Source organism: Cydia fagiglandana, chromosome 11, assembly GCF_963556715.1.
Source record: "Cydia fagiglandana chromosome 11, ilCydFagi1.1, whole genome shotgun sequence".
NCBI classification, from domain to species: Eukaryota; Metazoa; Arthropoda; class Insecta; order Lepidoptera; family Tortricidae; genus Cydia; species Cydia fagiglandana.
In genome coordinates, this window is record NC_085942.1 from 8,248,523 (window position 1) to 8,267,075 (window position 18,553).

General features: G+C 38.7%; 1 protein-coding gene across 2 annotated transcripts in view; it reads right to left on the reverse strand.

Annotated features, from left to right (window-relative positions):
- The window catches only part of LOC134668871 (dual specificity protein phosphatase 22-like), a 65,463-nt gene that overhangs the window by 10,888 nt on the left and 36,022 nt on the right, over positions 1-18,553 (reverse strand). For both annotated transcript variants that reach the window (XM_063526349.1, XM_063526348.1), the window contains exons 4-6: positions 14,561-14,732; positions 11,786-11,939; positions 8,562-8,738 (exon numbers count right to left, since the gene is read on the reverse strand). In XM_063526349.1, coding sequence (XP_063382419.1) covers positions 8,562-8,738; positions 11,786-11,939; positions 14,561-14,732 — 503 coding nt within the window. The remainder of the gene's footprint in view (positions 1-8,561; positions 8,739-11,785; positions 11,940-14,560; positions 14,733-18,553) is intronic.

The following is an 18,553-nucleotide window of genomic DNA, read 5'->3' on the forward strand; positions in this document are numbered from 1 at the left end:
TGTTCATTACTGGATTCGATATTTTATGAAATTCAGTAATGGACAAGTGTCCAAGCTTAAGCTTTTTATTACTTTTTTAGTTTATTGTGTTAAATTATTTAATTTATTGCACTAAACATTTGAGTTGGGTTGATTTTGTGATTGCTCTTTATTTTCCAATAATGGACGATGTCCATAACTGGGTATTTTTAGTTGTCCATAATTGGGCTCTTTGTTTTGTCTTAGATGGATGGATAAATGTGGTCGGACTGCAAAAACTGCCAGGCTAAGGCGAGGCCGACCAAGCCATATGTCAACAGGTTTATTTTGCTATTATAATCCGTTTTTTATTCATCCTATTTTTCGATGAGGCAAATAATAGCTGTCACGTGGTACCACAAATTTGGTCGGACTGCAAAAACTGCCAGGCTAAGGTGAGGCCGACCAAACCATACGTCAACAGGTTTATTTTAGCTATTATAATCCGTTTTTTTCATCCTATTTTTCGACAAGGTAAATTATAGCTGTCACGTGGTACCACAAATTTGGTTGGACTGCAAAAACTCGTAGCCTGGCAGCAAAAACTGCCAATTCTATTTCTTGATGAGGTAAATTGTAGCTCTCACGTGGTACCACAAATTTGATCGACCCAATCGCCAATCGGCCGGCCAAGGTACCACAAATTTGGTCGAACTGCAAAAACTGCCAGGCTAAGGTGAGGCCGACCAAGCCATACGTCAATAGGTTTATTTTAGCTATTATAATCCGTTTTTTTCATCCTATAGGTGAATTGTAGCTGTCACGTGGTACCACAAATTTGGTTGGACTGCAAAAACTCGTAGCCTGGCAGCAAAAACTGCCAATTCTATTTCTTGATGAGGTAAACAAATTTGATCGACCCAATCGCCAATCGGCCGGCCAATACAGGATTTGGCCGACCATTTTTAGTGTTCCGTACAAAACTTTGTTTACGGAACACTTATGGGATCACTTCGGTCTTGCAAATCAGTTAAATACGTTTTTCTCAGAGACCGTTTGACATAGATACCTAAAATTTGGAACAGTTATAGCAATTACCACCACTCATATTGTAAATAAGTCAAAACTGCTTATTTCTTATTAAAGGGGGAAATTTAGGGGGTTGAGAGGGGTAGGCTGAAAATTTTTTCATTTGTAAGAATCGTGTGGGGTACCATTAGAAAGCTTGCAAAAAATTGAGTCGATGGACTGATTTTGACTTCATTTTAGACTGCAATAGTTTCGTCAAAAAATGCATTTAAAGTTGCAAGTTTTCATACAAAAATTTTCACCTCTGTCCTGGCGATTTTCGCGAAAACTATAGCTAACAGGCAGCTGACCAGTCAATACCCAACTTAAAGAAGCATGGAGACGGCGGGAAAATTATCAGCTTAACTTTATCTTTATTAGTTTTTCAACTGCAGCTTGACCTTTGGTTGCTTAGGGCTAGCTAACTGATGCTTACACTGGTCAATTCATATTAGGCGAGAAACATCCTAAGTTAAAACTTTGGCATTGAAATTTATGACTTATGTCTTTGACACAAAGTTTAATTCTGCTTGCTTATTTTTGTGGGATATTTAATTTTATCTCAATAGCCTACTATAAGTATGAGAGAGATCTACAAAATACGACCTTATTATATTGCAAATAAGTTTCAATTTCGCACGGGCTTTCCAACCAATGGACTAGGCATCTCACGAATCTGAAAAATTCAAATTAAGAATTCCGTTCTTGACTGTCGTTGTGTTTTTTTTTCCACAATAGGACACATAGAGTTAGTAAGGCGTATAGAGATAATAAAGTCATTTAATATTTATGAACAGCTTTGGCCTCATGTATAGATTTTATTGAGAGTATCTGATTCGTCGAAACAATATACACAATATTCCTTTTCATTAAGTACCATTACATTTCTGTATCAATTGTATAATTATAATAACTATTAATTATATTCAGTACTTATGTATATTTTTGAACGGATCGGTGAGCAACAAGATTCAGGGCTATAACAGCGAAAATAGAAGTTCGCAAATTGCGAGCATTTTTCTCTGTCACTCTAATTACGCCTTCATTGGAGTAAAAGAGAAAGATCCCCGCAAATTGCGAATTTCGGTTTTCGCGGTAGCCCCTCAGTCCTGTTACGAGAAAATAATTTTGGAAGGCATTAATAGTACGTATATGACAGTTAAATATCACAGTTTTTAGAAACAAAGGTAAAATTGACGAAATATTTAAAGTAAGCCGATCTTGTTTTTTAGCAGTTCTAAATAATATTAAAGTCTATATATATGGCATAGAACTAGAAACAAAATCAAATAAAATATAATAATGAGTTCTAAATTCAAATTGAAGGAGTATACATTTAAGGTATTATAGGCCAAGCGCGCACCACGATATTAATTTTTGCGACACGATTTTAGAATCGCGCTGTAATATATCGCCATAGATTTATAAGGCGTAGATTCCTAGTTCGTACACCCCCAGTGAAGCCATTTCAAGTGCGACGTCACGTGTCACGTCACACTCGTATCGTCGTATTCGAACGGCCCTCGCAGTACTCAAAGTCAAATCGGTATGTGTACACCTCCCGTTTAAAATTCAAAAACTACAGGAAAGATGGTTGTTTGTACAGTGAATGGGTGTCACAACACATCATATAATAAAAACAAACCGCCTGATATTGCATTTCACGCGTAAGTATCGAGATTAATGTGATATTTTTACATAATCGTAAATACAAAAATCCAAATTTTCGTCAGCCGCCATTTCTTCTAAATGTTGCCAGTGTAGTGAATATTTTTTCCTCCAAATGGGACATGGCGTCTACATTCTAAAATAAATACGCTCAATTAAATTTCATTGTATAATTATAGAAAATTATAATTAAGCTAATTATTTAGGTAAGTATTTACTTTTTTCTTATTTTTATTTTGTGTCATGTTCGTTTCAGTTTTCTGACTGATCGGAATGACGCAATATGGAAACATTGGAAATGGACTAAACACAGTCGAATATGCTCTGTCCTATTTAAATTTATTCTTATTATTTAATGCACATTTGTTAAATAAATAAAAATAGTAAAAACTTATCAGCTATTTATTTAATCCTTATTTCACAAAGTACAGAAATGCAACAAATCCCGAAATAAACAAAAAGCTTTTGCTACAAAACCGAATCTACACACTTCCAAATTATTAATAACCAAGTGTGGATGTTGTTAAAATTCCTCTACTTTGAGAGAAGTAAATGAATACTGGCAACATATTTTGTATATATGTGTGTGTTTGCTGAGCGTAAAACACGAGCGTTCCACGCACACATCGATCGTGTTTCGGCTTCACTTTTGGCAGGTTAGCCGTATGGGGACTATCTGTCTATGCGTTATTAGTTCGCGAAAAAGTCGTCGTTCGGCTCGGCTCGCATCGGCCGGCGCCTGCCGACGCGTCGACGGCTTTTTCGCTCTTATTGCGTGGACATAAAGCTTTTTCCTATCGGCTTTTGCCGAATGCGCGTCGATATATCAGGGGAGACCCTAAGTATATCGCAGAAAATTCACTGCGCGCACTGCGATGAAAAAGTCGACGATTTGTTCATTCTCAACATGGATTTCGTACCAGTCGCTTGTCATGAAACGTGATGCGTTGCTGTATGACTTTGAGCATTTATAACACAAAGGTGATCCCCGTCTATTTCCATAATTAAATGGTCAACATCTAGCGTCTCATTTTGAGACTCCATTGGAGATGCAGGTGCCGAGATGTTGGGGTTTGGAGAGCGAAATGCCGACTGAGGTCCGGCCGGGGTGCGATTTTATTATCATAGTGCGCGCGGGGCCATACAACTCCGCATGCTGCAATCACTTTGCGACAATCGCGGAAAAATGTGACAAATCACAATTTTAAAATCGCTGCGATTTTTTTGTCGCATATGCGCGCACTAACATATAAACACATACGTTGCATTTCTGCGACAAAATTATCGCAGGACAAAAAATCGTGGTGCGCGCTTGGCCTTACTCTAAATTATTATAATACATCGACTATGGAACTCCCTCCCTGTCGAGTTAAGACGTTCTCAATTTATTACCTCCTTCAAATCAAACCTTAAGGAATACTACCTTTCCCTACCTTAGTTTTTCATTTTTATAATATTGACACTGTTGTTTCTTTATTTAATATATACTTTTTATGTATGTCTATGTATGTTTATGGTTATACGTATTTAAGTATGTTTATCTATAGTAATATTTTGTGTTGTTAAGTTATTTTTTTCTTTGCGCCACCTACCGTATATTCTAATTCTTATGTCTCCGATACCCAAAGGTTGTCTGGAAGAGATCGCTCTTAAGCGATAAGACTGCCTGTTGTTACCTCTACTGTCTTTGTTTATGTTATTGTCCATTTATTGTAAACTACGTGTATGTGAGGTGTGCAATAAAGAGTATTGTATTGTATTGCACATCAAGCATTCGCGAGATGCTCGACTTCGGTATTCAAACACAAAGCAATAGTACAAGAATCTAACTAAATGCAAAGGCCGAAGGAGCGATTCGAAGATCCGAAGCGTCCGACAGACGCGCGCCTCCCGTAACTTTTCCAAGTATTTTTAAGTACAGTGTCTAAGTCGCAAGATCCAAAGGCTGAAGTCGCATTGGGCCGAAAGCCCGAAGCATCCAGGAGGTCAGTTCTAAACACAGGTAATTAATACAAGTGTCTAAATGCGAAGGCCGGAGGCCGAGCTCCGCGTAGGGCCGAAGGCCCGAAGCCTGCAAGATGTCAGTGGTTAAACACAGAACTGACAGCCTGGACGCTTCGGGCCTTCGGCCCTACGCGGAGCTCGGCCTTCGGCCTTCGCATTTAGATACTTATACTATTGTTCTGTGTTTAAGTACTAACATCCTGGACGCTTCGGGCCTTCGGCCCTACGCGGAGCTCGGCCTTCGGCTTCCGCTTTTAGACACTTGTACTATTGTTCTGCGTTAAAGCACTGACATCCTGGACGCTTCGGGCCTTCGGGCTACGCAGAGGTCGGCCTTTGGCCTTCATATTTAGACACTTGTACTATTGCTCTGTGCTAAAGCGATGACATTTTGCTAAAGCTCGGCCTTCAGCCTTCGCACTTAGACACTTTGTACTATTGTTCTGTGTGTGTAGTTGAATACGGTATCCTAAAAACAGGCAAACAACCCCTGTAAAATGTAACGATGCGAGCGGTACGGCTACCATCAGTTTGGCATTGACATAAACGCTACCGTGGGCGTGAACGTAATTTACTTTCTATGCATCTCGCTCGTACTGACATATTAGTGCGAAAGAGATATACCTATAGGAAGTAAATTACGTTCACGATATCGTTTATGTCAATGCCAAACTGATGGTAGCCGTACGGAACACTAAATGCCTCGAGCTATCTCGGACTTGGCCAAATTATTTTTTACTGTCCTCAGAGGCAGCTATCGTACCATACAAGTTTCATACGATTTTTCGATAGGTCTTTTTCATGTTTTTTTTTTATAAATTTGGTCGGACTGCAAAAGCTGCCAGGTTAAGGTGAGGCCGACCAAGACATACGTCAACAATTCTATTTTGCTATGAGGTAAATTGTAGGTGTCATGTGGTCCAATAAATCTGGTCGGACTGCAAAAACTGCCAGGCTAAGGTGAGGCCGACCACTTTTTTTTTTACTGTCCCCAAGGTCAGGTATCCTACCATACAAGTTTCATTCCATTTTTCGATGAGGTATTTTTTTGATGTTTTTTTGTCCAACGTTTTTGCCCTTTGTACAAAGTCTGCCAGGTTAAGCCTAGGCCGACCAAGTGCGCTGGAAGGTACTAAATGTCAGGTACCTCTACAGGGTAGGTATATTCTATTTTTTGATCAGGTTTGTTTCATGCAGCCGGCAACCGGACTAAAACTCTTATAGTATAACTTAGAAATCTAAATGAAAGTTCAAATAGCGTTAATAAAAGTTGATTTGTGACATCATTTGTTTCATTTATGTGTTCAATACAAAAGTGTCCATTAATGGATGTTCATAATTGGGTCCATGTCCTTGACTGGGTGTCCATTACTGAATTTTTGATGTCCATCAATGGTGATTTCGTAAATTTCAATTTATATATTTTTTATTAATTATGTATTAAACATACAGAATTTTTGGTTTTGTTTAAATGTTCCTAATGTATTTAAGTGCCGAAAAAAAAATCACCAATTTTGTATCGTCAAAAAACATCCCATTTTTAAACGAAATTCTAATTTAGTGCGCTTAACATGTCCATGATTGGTGCCGTCACCTAGATATTTAACCCTTAAATTGGCAAGAGTAAAAATTTGTAAAAACAAGTGATATAGTAGCATACCTTTATTTAATACCGTCTGGGGGTCTACAGAAAAATGTTTGAAAAAATCCAGTATTATCGGTTTTTCAGAAAATCTATGTACATCACCATGCACGTTGCCAATTTTATAACAAGAAAAGTAACATTGTTCTATGTACACGCTGGTTACCGCTGCCAAGAAGCCAGTAAAATATTATATAAAAATTAATGTAAATTATTATGAAAAAACATAATTTAGTGTGAAATTGTTAAAAGCAATTTAGTGTTTTTGTTTCTCCGACAATTAAACAAAGGAACATGTTGCATTTGACGCTATAAAATTTTGTCTATCCCTGTAGTAGTGTACATTTTACGGTCCACTCTCAGGAAAATGCCCCATGTTGTTAAACCAAAGACTGTCTGTAACTCTAGGACGCTATTTCAGAGCCTTTTGTATTTTTTTTCTTATGGCACAGTTTCTCAACTTTCATTTCATCGGTTACCAATCTTCGTCGCTTTACAATGTCCTTCGAATAGTTAGCTCAATCCGGAAGTTCTAAAAGTAACCTAAAGCAGTATCTAATTCTGTTTTTTTTTCAGGCTGGTACATTTCACGTGTTTATATGAACCTCTTGTTGCCCTAGTATGTAGTTAATGGCGATGAGTGTTGAAGTGTAGTGTAGGCAAAGCACCATAAATAACTGTAGATGGAGATTACAGAACTCTAATACGCTCGAAAGAGAATCAACGTGCTTTCGGAATTAAATCGTGCTTGATTATATTTATCGACATCATCCTCGTCCGACAAGCTGTCTAGCAAATTTAATCGCTCCAAAGAAGAATTTATAGAAGGTGGATCAGGGCTATCGTCAGAATAGTATTGTTTGAATGCGCGTTGGTTCCTCATCGGAATCTGATTCATAATCGGAACATACATTTTTTACGTGAATTAAAGCTAAAATCTTATGCGATCTACATAGTATTAAATACTACAGACAAAGAAAGGAAACCATTCTGTTTAAAAATATTTTAAATAAACAAGGACACGTAAAATCGATAGATTAAAACCAAAAGTTAAGTACAGATAGGTTGGCAACGTACACGGTGGTTACCGTAGTTGAATGTAAGTACATCTTTACAAACTTGTCAACGGTAACCGTGGTGTACATTCCAATTTACCAGTGATTATCTTTATTATTATGCCTTATGCACACAAAATGACCAATTATTCATATACTTTACCACTTTCTTATGAAACACAAAACATAATAATCATAACTTGCCTACAGAAAAGTTGTTAAAATTTAATAAAACTTATTAGAGGTACTGGCGAGCGTCGCCGCTTCGAACAGATTTTTTGATAGCGACGTTAATTTTAATTTTATGCCATATCACATATTTAATTACTATTGATAACATCATTATTAAGTAGTTTCTGTTAATAAAAGCTTAGGAAATTAGATATGTTTACGACAGGAATTTTTACTAACTAACGTACACTGTGATGCACAATGCCAATTTAAGGGTTAAACGACATGGATTGGATATGTCAGTGTCAAACAAGTGTCAAAAGTGACATTTTTGTTTGAAGAAACGTCAATCAAATTCAATATCAAGAATTTGACGTAAGTAGGTATCTCATTGTTCGAATACGGCTGATAGTGGAGAACGTCGAGAGAGATCGTTTGAGGCCAAGCTTGTATACTCGTACAGTCACCCCCAGTGTAGCTAAACAGCCCCGCGGGCGAGGACCTCGGCCGATAACCCGAGGCTGTAGAAGTTGTAGACATTGTGGAAAGCGTGGAGGGAGATCGTTTGATGCCCTACTTGTACTCATTTATACACTCACCCCCGGTGTAGCTAAACAGCCCCGCGGGTGAGGACCTCGGCCGATAACCCGAGGCTGTAGAAGTTGTAGACATTGTGGAGATCGTCGAGGGAGATCGTTTGATGCCCTACTTGTACTTGTTTATACACTCACCCCCGGTGTAGCTAAACAGCCCTGCGGGCGAAGACCTCGGCCGATAACCCGAGTCTGTAGAAGTTGTAGACATTGTGGAGAGCGTGGAGGGAGATCGTTTGATGCCCTACTTATACTCATTTATACACTCACCCCCGGTGTAGCTAAACAGTCCCGCGGGCGAGGACCTCGGCCGATAACCCGAGGCTGTAGAAGTTGTAGACATTGTGGAGATCGTAGAGGGAGATCGTTTGATGCCCTACTTGTACTTGTTTATACACTCACCCCCGGTGTAGCTAAACAGCCCCGCGGGCGAGGACCTCGGCCGATAACCCGAGGCTGTAGAAGTTGTAGACATTGTGGAGAGCGTGGAGGGAGATCGTTTGAGGCCCGGCGCGTCGCCGGACGCCGTGGACGGTCGGCGGGGCCGCGACTGCCGCTTCGACCCGGTTCTACAGACGCCTAGAGTGGCAGAGGGAACCTTGATCAGAACAATATTATTTATAAATATGTATTACATCATTGCGTGTCTAGATTTTCTGTAAATACGAATAAGTGTTCACATAACATGACGAGATTTATATATTATAAATAAGGTTAAAAAATGTACACAGACTTCGACCACGCTAACATTGCATAGACATGGCAGCAACAATGCGTACAGTGGCGTTCAAAAGTGCATGGATAGATGTCGACCGTAATGCCTTAATTTTACGGTTGAAACATCTCCATGCACTTATGAACGCCAGTACACATATATATCTTATAAGAGCGCCATATTTGAAGTAGCACATGGAATAAGTTTCCATGAAGTGTGGCCGAACTCAGTCATACATTTATATCTCGCAAACAAGCCGTCATAAATCATTTTTTTATCAAATCAAAAAGCCGGCTTAATATTAAACCCTGGCACCGTTTTAACGACTGTTGTCGTAATTTCGCCAAACCATCGATCAATAAGATTGACTACCCGCAGTAACAATATTATTGGAGCGCTAAAACGGCCGCCAGTCACGAGAACTAGATTGTTCTAGGTAAGTAACTTGTTAATTTGGCTGCGGGAGGCAAATTATCACACTTGACTAGAGACGTAATTGAAGGCAATTTCGGCTGCGTCATTGAGGTTTTTAATAATTAGCTTAGTTGTCAACTCTTAGTGTAAGGCCTGAGTGGACGCTCGAGTTGGGCGTGCAGCGGGGATGGGTGTGCGGCGTGCATGTCAAACAAATGCAAAAGTATAGGAGCGGCCTTAGTGCACGCTGCTCAAAAACTTGTGAGCCCGACGCCACGACTTCATTACATTCACCAGCAATAATATGTTACACAATGAAGGCAGCAAAAATATCGGACACGACCTTATTTGTAGCGCAATAAGAGCGCGTCACATATTTTTGCGGCCTTTGTTGTGTAACATATTATTGCAGGTGACTGTACCTTAGTAGCTGGTAGAAATGGCATAGCACAGGCAATTAGCAAAAAAGTAATAGAAAATTCAAATGTCGAAATAAAGACTTTTATCGTGAAAAGTTTCAAGAACATTATTTTATTAGACTGTAAATTATAGACATTCTATTAAAACTTTTCTTTTCTGGCACGTGACAATTAAGTTGCTACCTTTGAGAATACCTGAAGCATTAGTATTCAATTTAGCTTTCGTCTGGCACGTCCGACTCGTACGACAAATTGCCGAGCGACACAGTTCCTCAAACACTGGCTCGGAAACAACGCATCTGCCTAGTGTGATTTCATTCACCGCTTCTCAATTCAGAATAACTTAACATTTTCGTAAGTAAATTTTGATAGGTATTAGTTTAGTTTTAGTATCAAATAGTAAAATTCATTCGGCTTTTATCCTAATAAGTCTTGTATTTATGTTCGTAGATCTACGAGTAGGTATTTGGCGAAGTCTTTATACGACTTATGTAGGTAGGTAAGTACAGTAACTTACAGAGTTAAATGATCCCCCCCTGCATAGAAAGTCTCTGTAGCTTACTGTATGCAAGTCGTCCAAAATCCTGTAACAACAGCTAACCACCCCTTTCATCATGGTGTCCCCTGTCTTTGTCTCTTAATCAATTCGGACAGCGATTAAAGATGGCCATTTGTTAAACTTAATTCCTTATTGACACAAACATTCAAGGAGTTTTTGGCACTGACAGCCATCTCGAAACTGTTTAGGTATTCAATCAAGATTTCCGGGGATACTTCTAATTTATGGTCAAGTTATCAGTATCGATGTTAGGTAGACATAATATAGAGGTAGATATAGTATTTATCTACTACCTTAACCAGAATTTTTACGCAATAAATGAAGACGGTTAGCTGAAGCTTACAATAAAATAATACTTACGGGCCCTAATGCTAGTTACTCGTAATGTCGTCTTTAAATTACATTCAAAATCTCTTCATAATTGTATTGTAAAGCGAAACATATCAAGCTTTCTGCATCTAAATTTCTGCGGTAATAATTTGAATTTTGCATGGCAGGTTGAATATTTGCGTCAGCCATTTCGCTCAGTATAACTCTATAACTTTGCGGAGTTAACGAGAATTTTAACGACCCGAAATGTTTTACGTCCCCAAATGTTAGTTTACTCTTTTACCTAAAAGTTGTGCAGTAGTTTCGCCTCTAATAAGTAATATTATATTATAGTTGCGATTTACCTTTATTGTTATTGATACGATTATAAAACCATCTAAACACTAAAATGCTGACTAATCAGCACAATATGTCACCCAATAAAAAAACACTCAAATACAAAAATGTATTTTGCATATCATTCAAAATCGCTCGTACCTTTCTAGAAACAGTGGTAGTAAAATTTAGTACCACAACGTCAATATGCCACATATGAAAATGCAACAACTCGGTTTCACATGCCACACTACATTGGCGGCCCATGGAGCACTTGCCCTCGCAGATGGTGCGCTGGCTCAGCATAGTCTGATATGAGTCCAGCATGGGGTCCCTTTGTTTCCCATAAAGTTTTAAGTCATAATGTATTGTTTGTCATATTATCGTTAGTCATAAAACTGAAACCGTTGACTTTTCAGGCTTTTCGTAAGGTTATTCTGTAGATAGGTTAGGTTAGGTTAGGTTTGTTTTATGGCAATCCTGAAAAATTCCGCGTTTCTGAGAAAAACCAATTATGACTAACGAAAATTCGGACAAACAATACATTATGACTTAAAACTATTTGGGAAACAATAGAGACCCGTCCAGCATTACCCGGCACTCGGAGAGGTTGCTATGAGCGAGCGCGAGGGACGGGTAGCGCTCTTTTAGACATCTTCTCTCCTACAATTCCATAACTCAGTTTCACATACCAGTAGGGCATTGGCGGCCCATGGAGCACTTGCCCTCGCAGATGGTGCGTTGGCTCAGCATGGTTTGATACGAGTCCAACATCACCCGGCACTCGGAGAGGTCGCTATCGGCGAGCGCGAGGGACGGGTAGCGCTCTTTTAGACGTCTCTCTCCTACAATGCCATAACTCAGTGTCACATACCAGTAGGACATTGGCGGCCCATGGAGCACTTGCCCTCGCAGATGGTGCGCTGGCTCAGCATGGTCTGATACGAGTCCAGCATGACCCGACACTCGGAGAGGTCGCTATCAGCGAGCGCGAGGGACGGGTAACGCTCTTTTAGACGTCTTCTCTCCTACGAAAAAAAAATGTAATTATTAATTTGGGAAAATATCATGTAAATTCTACATGATTTAAAAATAGCGAGTTCTTGAAAAAAGTATTTTTATCAAGTCGCAGTGTATGTGCATGACTGAAAAAAAGCAAAAACCCTTCGAATTAGCAAATTTACACAACATGATGTTGATTATCACACATTTTTAGACGAACACGCCAGTATAGCTCATTAATTAATCATTAAAACATGACATTACTGCTACTAATGTCATACCTACCATTACGTGTACATGTACATGCACAATGTAGATAATGATGAGTAATGCTATGCCGTCAGTTTCTGTTACAAGTCCATTAGCTTTGTTTGATGACAACGACATAGTTCTGACCTGGGTTGTACTAGACAAGATCAAGTTTCCATTATATAGACTTAACCTCAACTTCGCAGGATCTCGGGGTTTACTGCGAGGCAAACGTTGTTTTCTAGAATTAAGTAGGTACGTGAGCTAGACATAAAGCTGCGGATGCAGGAAATGAAACTCGGTAATTAGTTTGCTCTTGCAACTTGTGTCCTACTCCTACCGTCGTCGGAAATTTTGATTGATAGCGGAAGCAGTTATAAAGTTGACCCAAAAATTTTTTATTAAGCTATGAGCTTCATCACATATGTTCCTTGAGTAATTCTAAGCATTTCAAGCCTGGGAGCCAATAAGAAATGTGTGTCTACTCGGATTTGTAATGGATTCAAACTTTCAACCCCTTTTTAACCCTGTTAGGGGATGAATTTTACAAAACGCTGAAATTACTTTTCCTGTCTTTTAATAATATCCCCAAATACAAAGATTCAAGTCCCGCGTTCGAAAATTTTTTTGATATCCATACAAACTTACAACTCCTTTTTCACCACCTTAGGGGATGAATTTTCAAAAACGCTGAAATTAGTTTTCTTGTATTTTAATAATATATCGTTTTACGAAGTTTCAAATTCCTAGCTTAAAATAAAACTTGAACCCCATACAAACTTTCATCCCCTTTTTAACCCCCTTAGGGGTTGAATTTCTCAAAATCGCTTCTTATCTCTTGTACACTTTATAAATGTAATCTAGTGTGCAAATTTCAACTTTCTATCTTTTGTAGTTTCGGCTCCGCGTAGCAAAAATCTCCAACCAAATTTTTCACCTTTTTACGTTTTTCTTGTAAAATTACTATGAAATTGAAAAAACAAATATCAGCAATGAATTCTACGTCTTTGGTTTATACGAAAATGATACCAAACTTGCCCTAGTACCCACCAGGATCAGAGTAGATTTTTTTTAAAGATGACGGATGGCGGCCGTCTTTGTACCCCACCCTCCCCCCCACTTCAGGCTAGAAATGCTTAGAATTACTCAAATATCAGATGTGATGAAGCTCATAGCTTAATAAAAAATTTTTGGGTCATGTATGGCAGCGTTACATAACTGACTCCAGTATGAGTGCCGTACAATGACATAAAACTTAACTGCCATAACTAGGTACATAAGGTACATAACCATAAAAAAAATTGTTATTATGAAATATCTTCTTATAATATTCGTTGTATTATAAGAAGTTTTTGAAATGCTTAAATGAAGTCACAGTTGGTCGTCACAATGATATCTTAGAAACATGACAATTGAAAAAGCGAACATAGAATGTGAGGGTGAGAACGAGAATGGACACGTTGCGTTGTACGGACCCTTATCGATTAAATTAGCGATGTACCGAAAGGGTTCCTTTGGCGATGAGCACGGGGCGAACATAATAAACCCGCCTGCGGCTCTTACATCACAGTTAACGAACTCTGGAATACAATTTCCGCAAAAATTGCCTTTGTTCCGTATGAAAGGAAAGTGAACATTGTAAACAAGGGTACGACAGAATGTTACGTAAATATTTTAATAAATTATTCGGTTTTTGGCGCAAAGCCAACGATTGAAAGACAACATCAAGCATGTTTTGACTAATGACTGACGTGACGGTGGGAAAATATTTTCGAATCCAAGAAAATATAGATAAAATGTTATAACTTTTTCTTACACAAAGATTAAGTTATTTTTGATAGTCGACTTTGTGTACCTACTGTGTACCTAGTTCATTACTAAATAACATATCTGCGGTCACACCACACAGTTTTTTTTAAAGTAAGTTCCTAAGTAATGACAAAATACCTCGACGAATGGAAGCGATACGTTTGAAAGTGGCGACAGCGCGCTAAGGCTAGCTTTTAGTGCCTTAAGACAGTAGACCATCTCACCGTTCGTTGTGCAAGACGGGACTCCTGCTAAAGTTTAGACATAAGTACCTACCCTCTTAACTAGCTTGTAAGTCTCTAAGCCCAGTAACTGACATTGGAAGCAGAGGTTGGGGTTAGCCACGGTGCGGCGCTCGCGTTGCGTACCACTTTCAGCGCTTCACATCTATCGACCGTAGCCTAGCGTCTCACCTTGCTGCAAAGGAGGCATACCTCGACCACCTTGTAGGTCTCGAAGTCCTGCAGCTGACGCTGAAAGCCGTTAGGATTGGCGATAGAGCAGTCCATGCTCACTACTTTAGGCATGTTGCGCCAGTAGACCATCACCCCCGTCTCACCATATTGTAAGAGACAAGTGATAGACATACCTCAACTAGTTTATAGGTCTCGAAATCCTGCAGTTGCCGCTGGAAGCCGAGGTTCGGGTTGGCGACAGCGCGGCCCGCGCGCACCACTTTGAGCGCTTCACGCCAGTTTAAAGGTGTCACCGACATGATGTACGCTACCGCCACTGTCACGCTGCGTGACATACCCGCTAAACTGTGGACGAAAATATAGTTATATACCTTTATTACTTATGTTTTAAACTTTTATTAGGTAGGTAAGTGCCTCTTATAGTATAAATATTAGGCATGAGACACTTTCAGGCAGTCTTATCTTTGACATAAAATGGATGAATCTTTCGTATTGTGGCAAGTTATAGACAAACTAAGCTTAGGCTTATGTTTGAGTAATCAAGGGTTTTTTTTGTTAGTGTTAGGCTAGCTGCCTTTTAACCCTAAATCCATCCCCAACTAATATACCATGCAAAGCTAAGTCAGAATAGACAAACATTTGTGTGACAAACGCGAAATTACCAGAAGTTTTCAAGTTTTCCATTAATTTCGTTTAAAGTCGTTGCGTGAATTAGCTATTGTGTATTTTAAAGCATAAAGCAGCAATTATGCTCGCTTGGAAACATGCAAATAAAATTAACCGAGATCAACTACCGTTGACCCGAACAAAAATACAATCAGGTCAGCTAATCCAAACCTGATGAAGCCGAATTGTTAATTCCTTTATTTACCCCGAAATCGTCAGCAATTTCAACCGACGTTCGGCTGAAAATTAGTTATTGTAACGAACGATACTATCAGCGGTCAGAGGCGCCCTCCCTCGGCGCCAATTTCTAAGAAGGAGGGTCAGGAACTACTTAAGTATAAGTACTGTGTTTAATGGAATGTTCAGTCCCAAAACTGGTAGTCGCGTTGGTTGAATTGCGTTTCAAACGTGCACATCAACTAAAATAAAATAAAATAATAATATTATTTTATTTTATAAAATAATAATATTATTTTATTATTTCATATCTAGTGAATCTCTAATTCATTCCCCAAATCACGCCGTAGGTCTACTTTTGCTTTAAATCTTTAAAAGATATCTCAGAGGAATATTTTAAAATAATTGCGAAGGTGAATACATGAATGTTAACCATATCTTTTAATCAATTTCGCATTAAATACTAAGCTTTAGTCCGACTTTTCCAACCGATAAAACCACAACACTATTCAAATATAAACGGTTGATGTTAAATAATATATGACTTCCAATTTAGTCGGTTGCTTAAGCAGGTCACTGAGGAGCCTTCCAAATGGATGCCGTTACAATGGATTCATCCAAATGGACGGCATCCTAATATTAAACATTGTACGTTTTTGACAATTTTGACATTCACAGACCGATTTTGCATTGCAGCTACTGTTGGACTGTACTGTTTGGACTGTTGGAAGGCTCGTCAGTGGCCACCTTTAAGCAGGCCACTGACGAGCCTTCCAAATGGATGCCGTTACAATGGATTCACCCAAATGGACGGCATCCTAATATTAAATAAAAGTACAATACGTTTTTGACATTCACAGACCGATTTTGGATTGCACCCACTCTATTTGGACTGTTGGAAGGCTCGTCAGTGGCCACCTTTAGTCGTTCGTGTTTTTCGATATTTTACTATTAAAGTTTGGCTAATTATTATAGTTGAAAGCAAAGTCAAAGCAATATTGCGCAATCTGTAAAACATCCAATTAAATGCTAAAATTGAAGTAATTATTTAAAATGTCTGCTACTTTTGTAGCTTAATTGCATTCAAAACTTTGCTAAACCAGTTTAACATTAATTGCTTGGTGTAACTCGCAAACATTATTTTATTTAGTACCTACATCAAGCTCACGAGCGCCAATGACGATTATGAATTCATCCTTTGGGGCTGCCACGACTCGTGTATGCTTCTTACCAATGTATGAATAGGTCGCCGTAGTTCCAAATGGGAATTTTAGAATAAGGACTGTTCATTTTATTAAGCGGACACACAAAAAAGTATAAATTACATTTTTCTAATTCTGGAATCGCTTTATTTAGATAAATATAATAAAAACGGAAACCAACGCAAAACATTTTAATGTAAATATAGTATAATATAATAACATCGGTAAGATTTTCGTACTTTTACACGGTTGCGCCGTTCAAGTGCCTGCACATCAATTTTTGACACTTTTTGACAAGTTGTAAACAACATTCGTTTGAATTCTTTCAATGTTTTAGCTTCTCATCTACCCTTTTTTAAGTGCATCTTCACATTGGTCTAGTGCCACTCGATGGAGTGGAGCTCCGGGCAATTAGATGAGTTGACTTGTTTTTGAACGAAATCAATGTTTTTCAAATTCAGTAGCTTCACTTTCTGACCAGCATAGTGGGCACTTGCCAAATCAGGCCGAAATGAAGAGGTGACATTATGCGTCTGATAGACGGAAAGTACTCGTTGTTAGATGCATTATTTTCTGTAAATGTCGCAACCAAAGTTCATGTCGCAAAATAGAACAAACTTTTTAAGGCCACAGGAACCAATTGCCTGCCAGACAAGGACTTTCTTCATGAATTGGTCAATTTTGATGTTACTCTCCTCGTCGAATATATGATCTTCTACAACGGCATGGTAGCATCAGGGCCATTGGTAACGTACTACAGCAACATTTTACGCATTTTCCGTTGTCCATTAAAATGCTACGAAATTTATCTTAATGTAAAATGTAGTACAGTTTGACGCTTCTTTTTTTCGATTGCTTTCGCTGCTCTGTAATTCTTTTGTCCATTTTTTTCTTTCTATGGGTCCATTTATTGTACATACTTCTTATATTTTAATCTGTGCCTACTCTAACGCCTGCTGTCTTAGAAATTTCGCGAACCGATAAGTAATTTATTGATTTTAACAGCCGCATGACAATACTTTTGTTTCTGGATTGGCCGGGCCGCTTCTGTGCCGGGATTTTGTAAAATCTTCAAGCATATGATGCTCTGCAAATGTTTTAATTATTTTATTCACGTTTAACTTGGAAAATTTGTACATATTTACGATTTTTCGCAGTGAATACTAGCCTGTGCATCCTTATTGCAGAACTAACTTGCTATGTTCCAAATTTGTTCGGTCCTTCGGGAAAAATATTTGACTATTATGGGAACAAATATGTAGCAATTGATAAATGAGGGATTGTTTATTATATTGTTATGAGCTGTACGTCAATTGATTTTAAATTCGCCGATTAAAAGAGGTGTAAGAGTGTCCGCTTAGTAAACTGAACAGTCCTTAGCTCTGCCACAATCTAACTTTGCAAGCCAACATATTAATCTTGAGCGTTATCCTACACATTTGTCACCATTTACGGGCTTACCTAGACCAACCTAGACGGAATTATCTGTTAAACGAAGTAAGTAAGTTGGTAATATCTCAATTCCACGCACGACTGCTTCTGCAGACTAGACGAGGCTTGGAAAATACATAAACGGGGTATTTCCACACATATTTACTATCTAATTCTTCTTCTTCCTCGCGTTATACCGGCATTTTTGCCACGGCTCACATATGAGCCTGGGGTCCGCTTGACAACTTATCCCATGATTTGACGTAGGCACTAGTTTTTACGCAAGCGACTGCCATCTGACCTTCCAACCCAGAGGGGAAACTAGGTCTTATTGGGATTAGTCCGGTTTCCTCACGATGTTTTCCTTCACCGAAAAGCGACTAGTAAATATCAAATGATATTTCGTAGGTACATAAGTTCCGAAAAACTCATTGGTACGAGCCGGGGTTTGAACCCGTGACCTCCGGATTGCAAGTCGCACGCTCTTACCGCTGGCATACATACTTACTATCTAATTACGGGTAAGTTATACACCCTGTCAGAAACTATTTACTCAAACCTGTTAATGTTTAGGTCATACTGAGCAACTTTTATTATTGGGCCAACCGCGAAAAAAAAATTACACTGCCATAGAAAATTTTCCACATCAGTCTAGCCAAAATGTATGAAACAGTCAAAAGGTGACAGTCC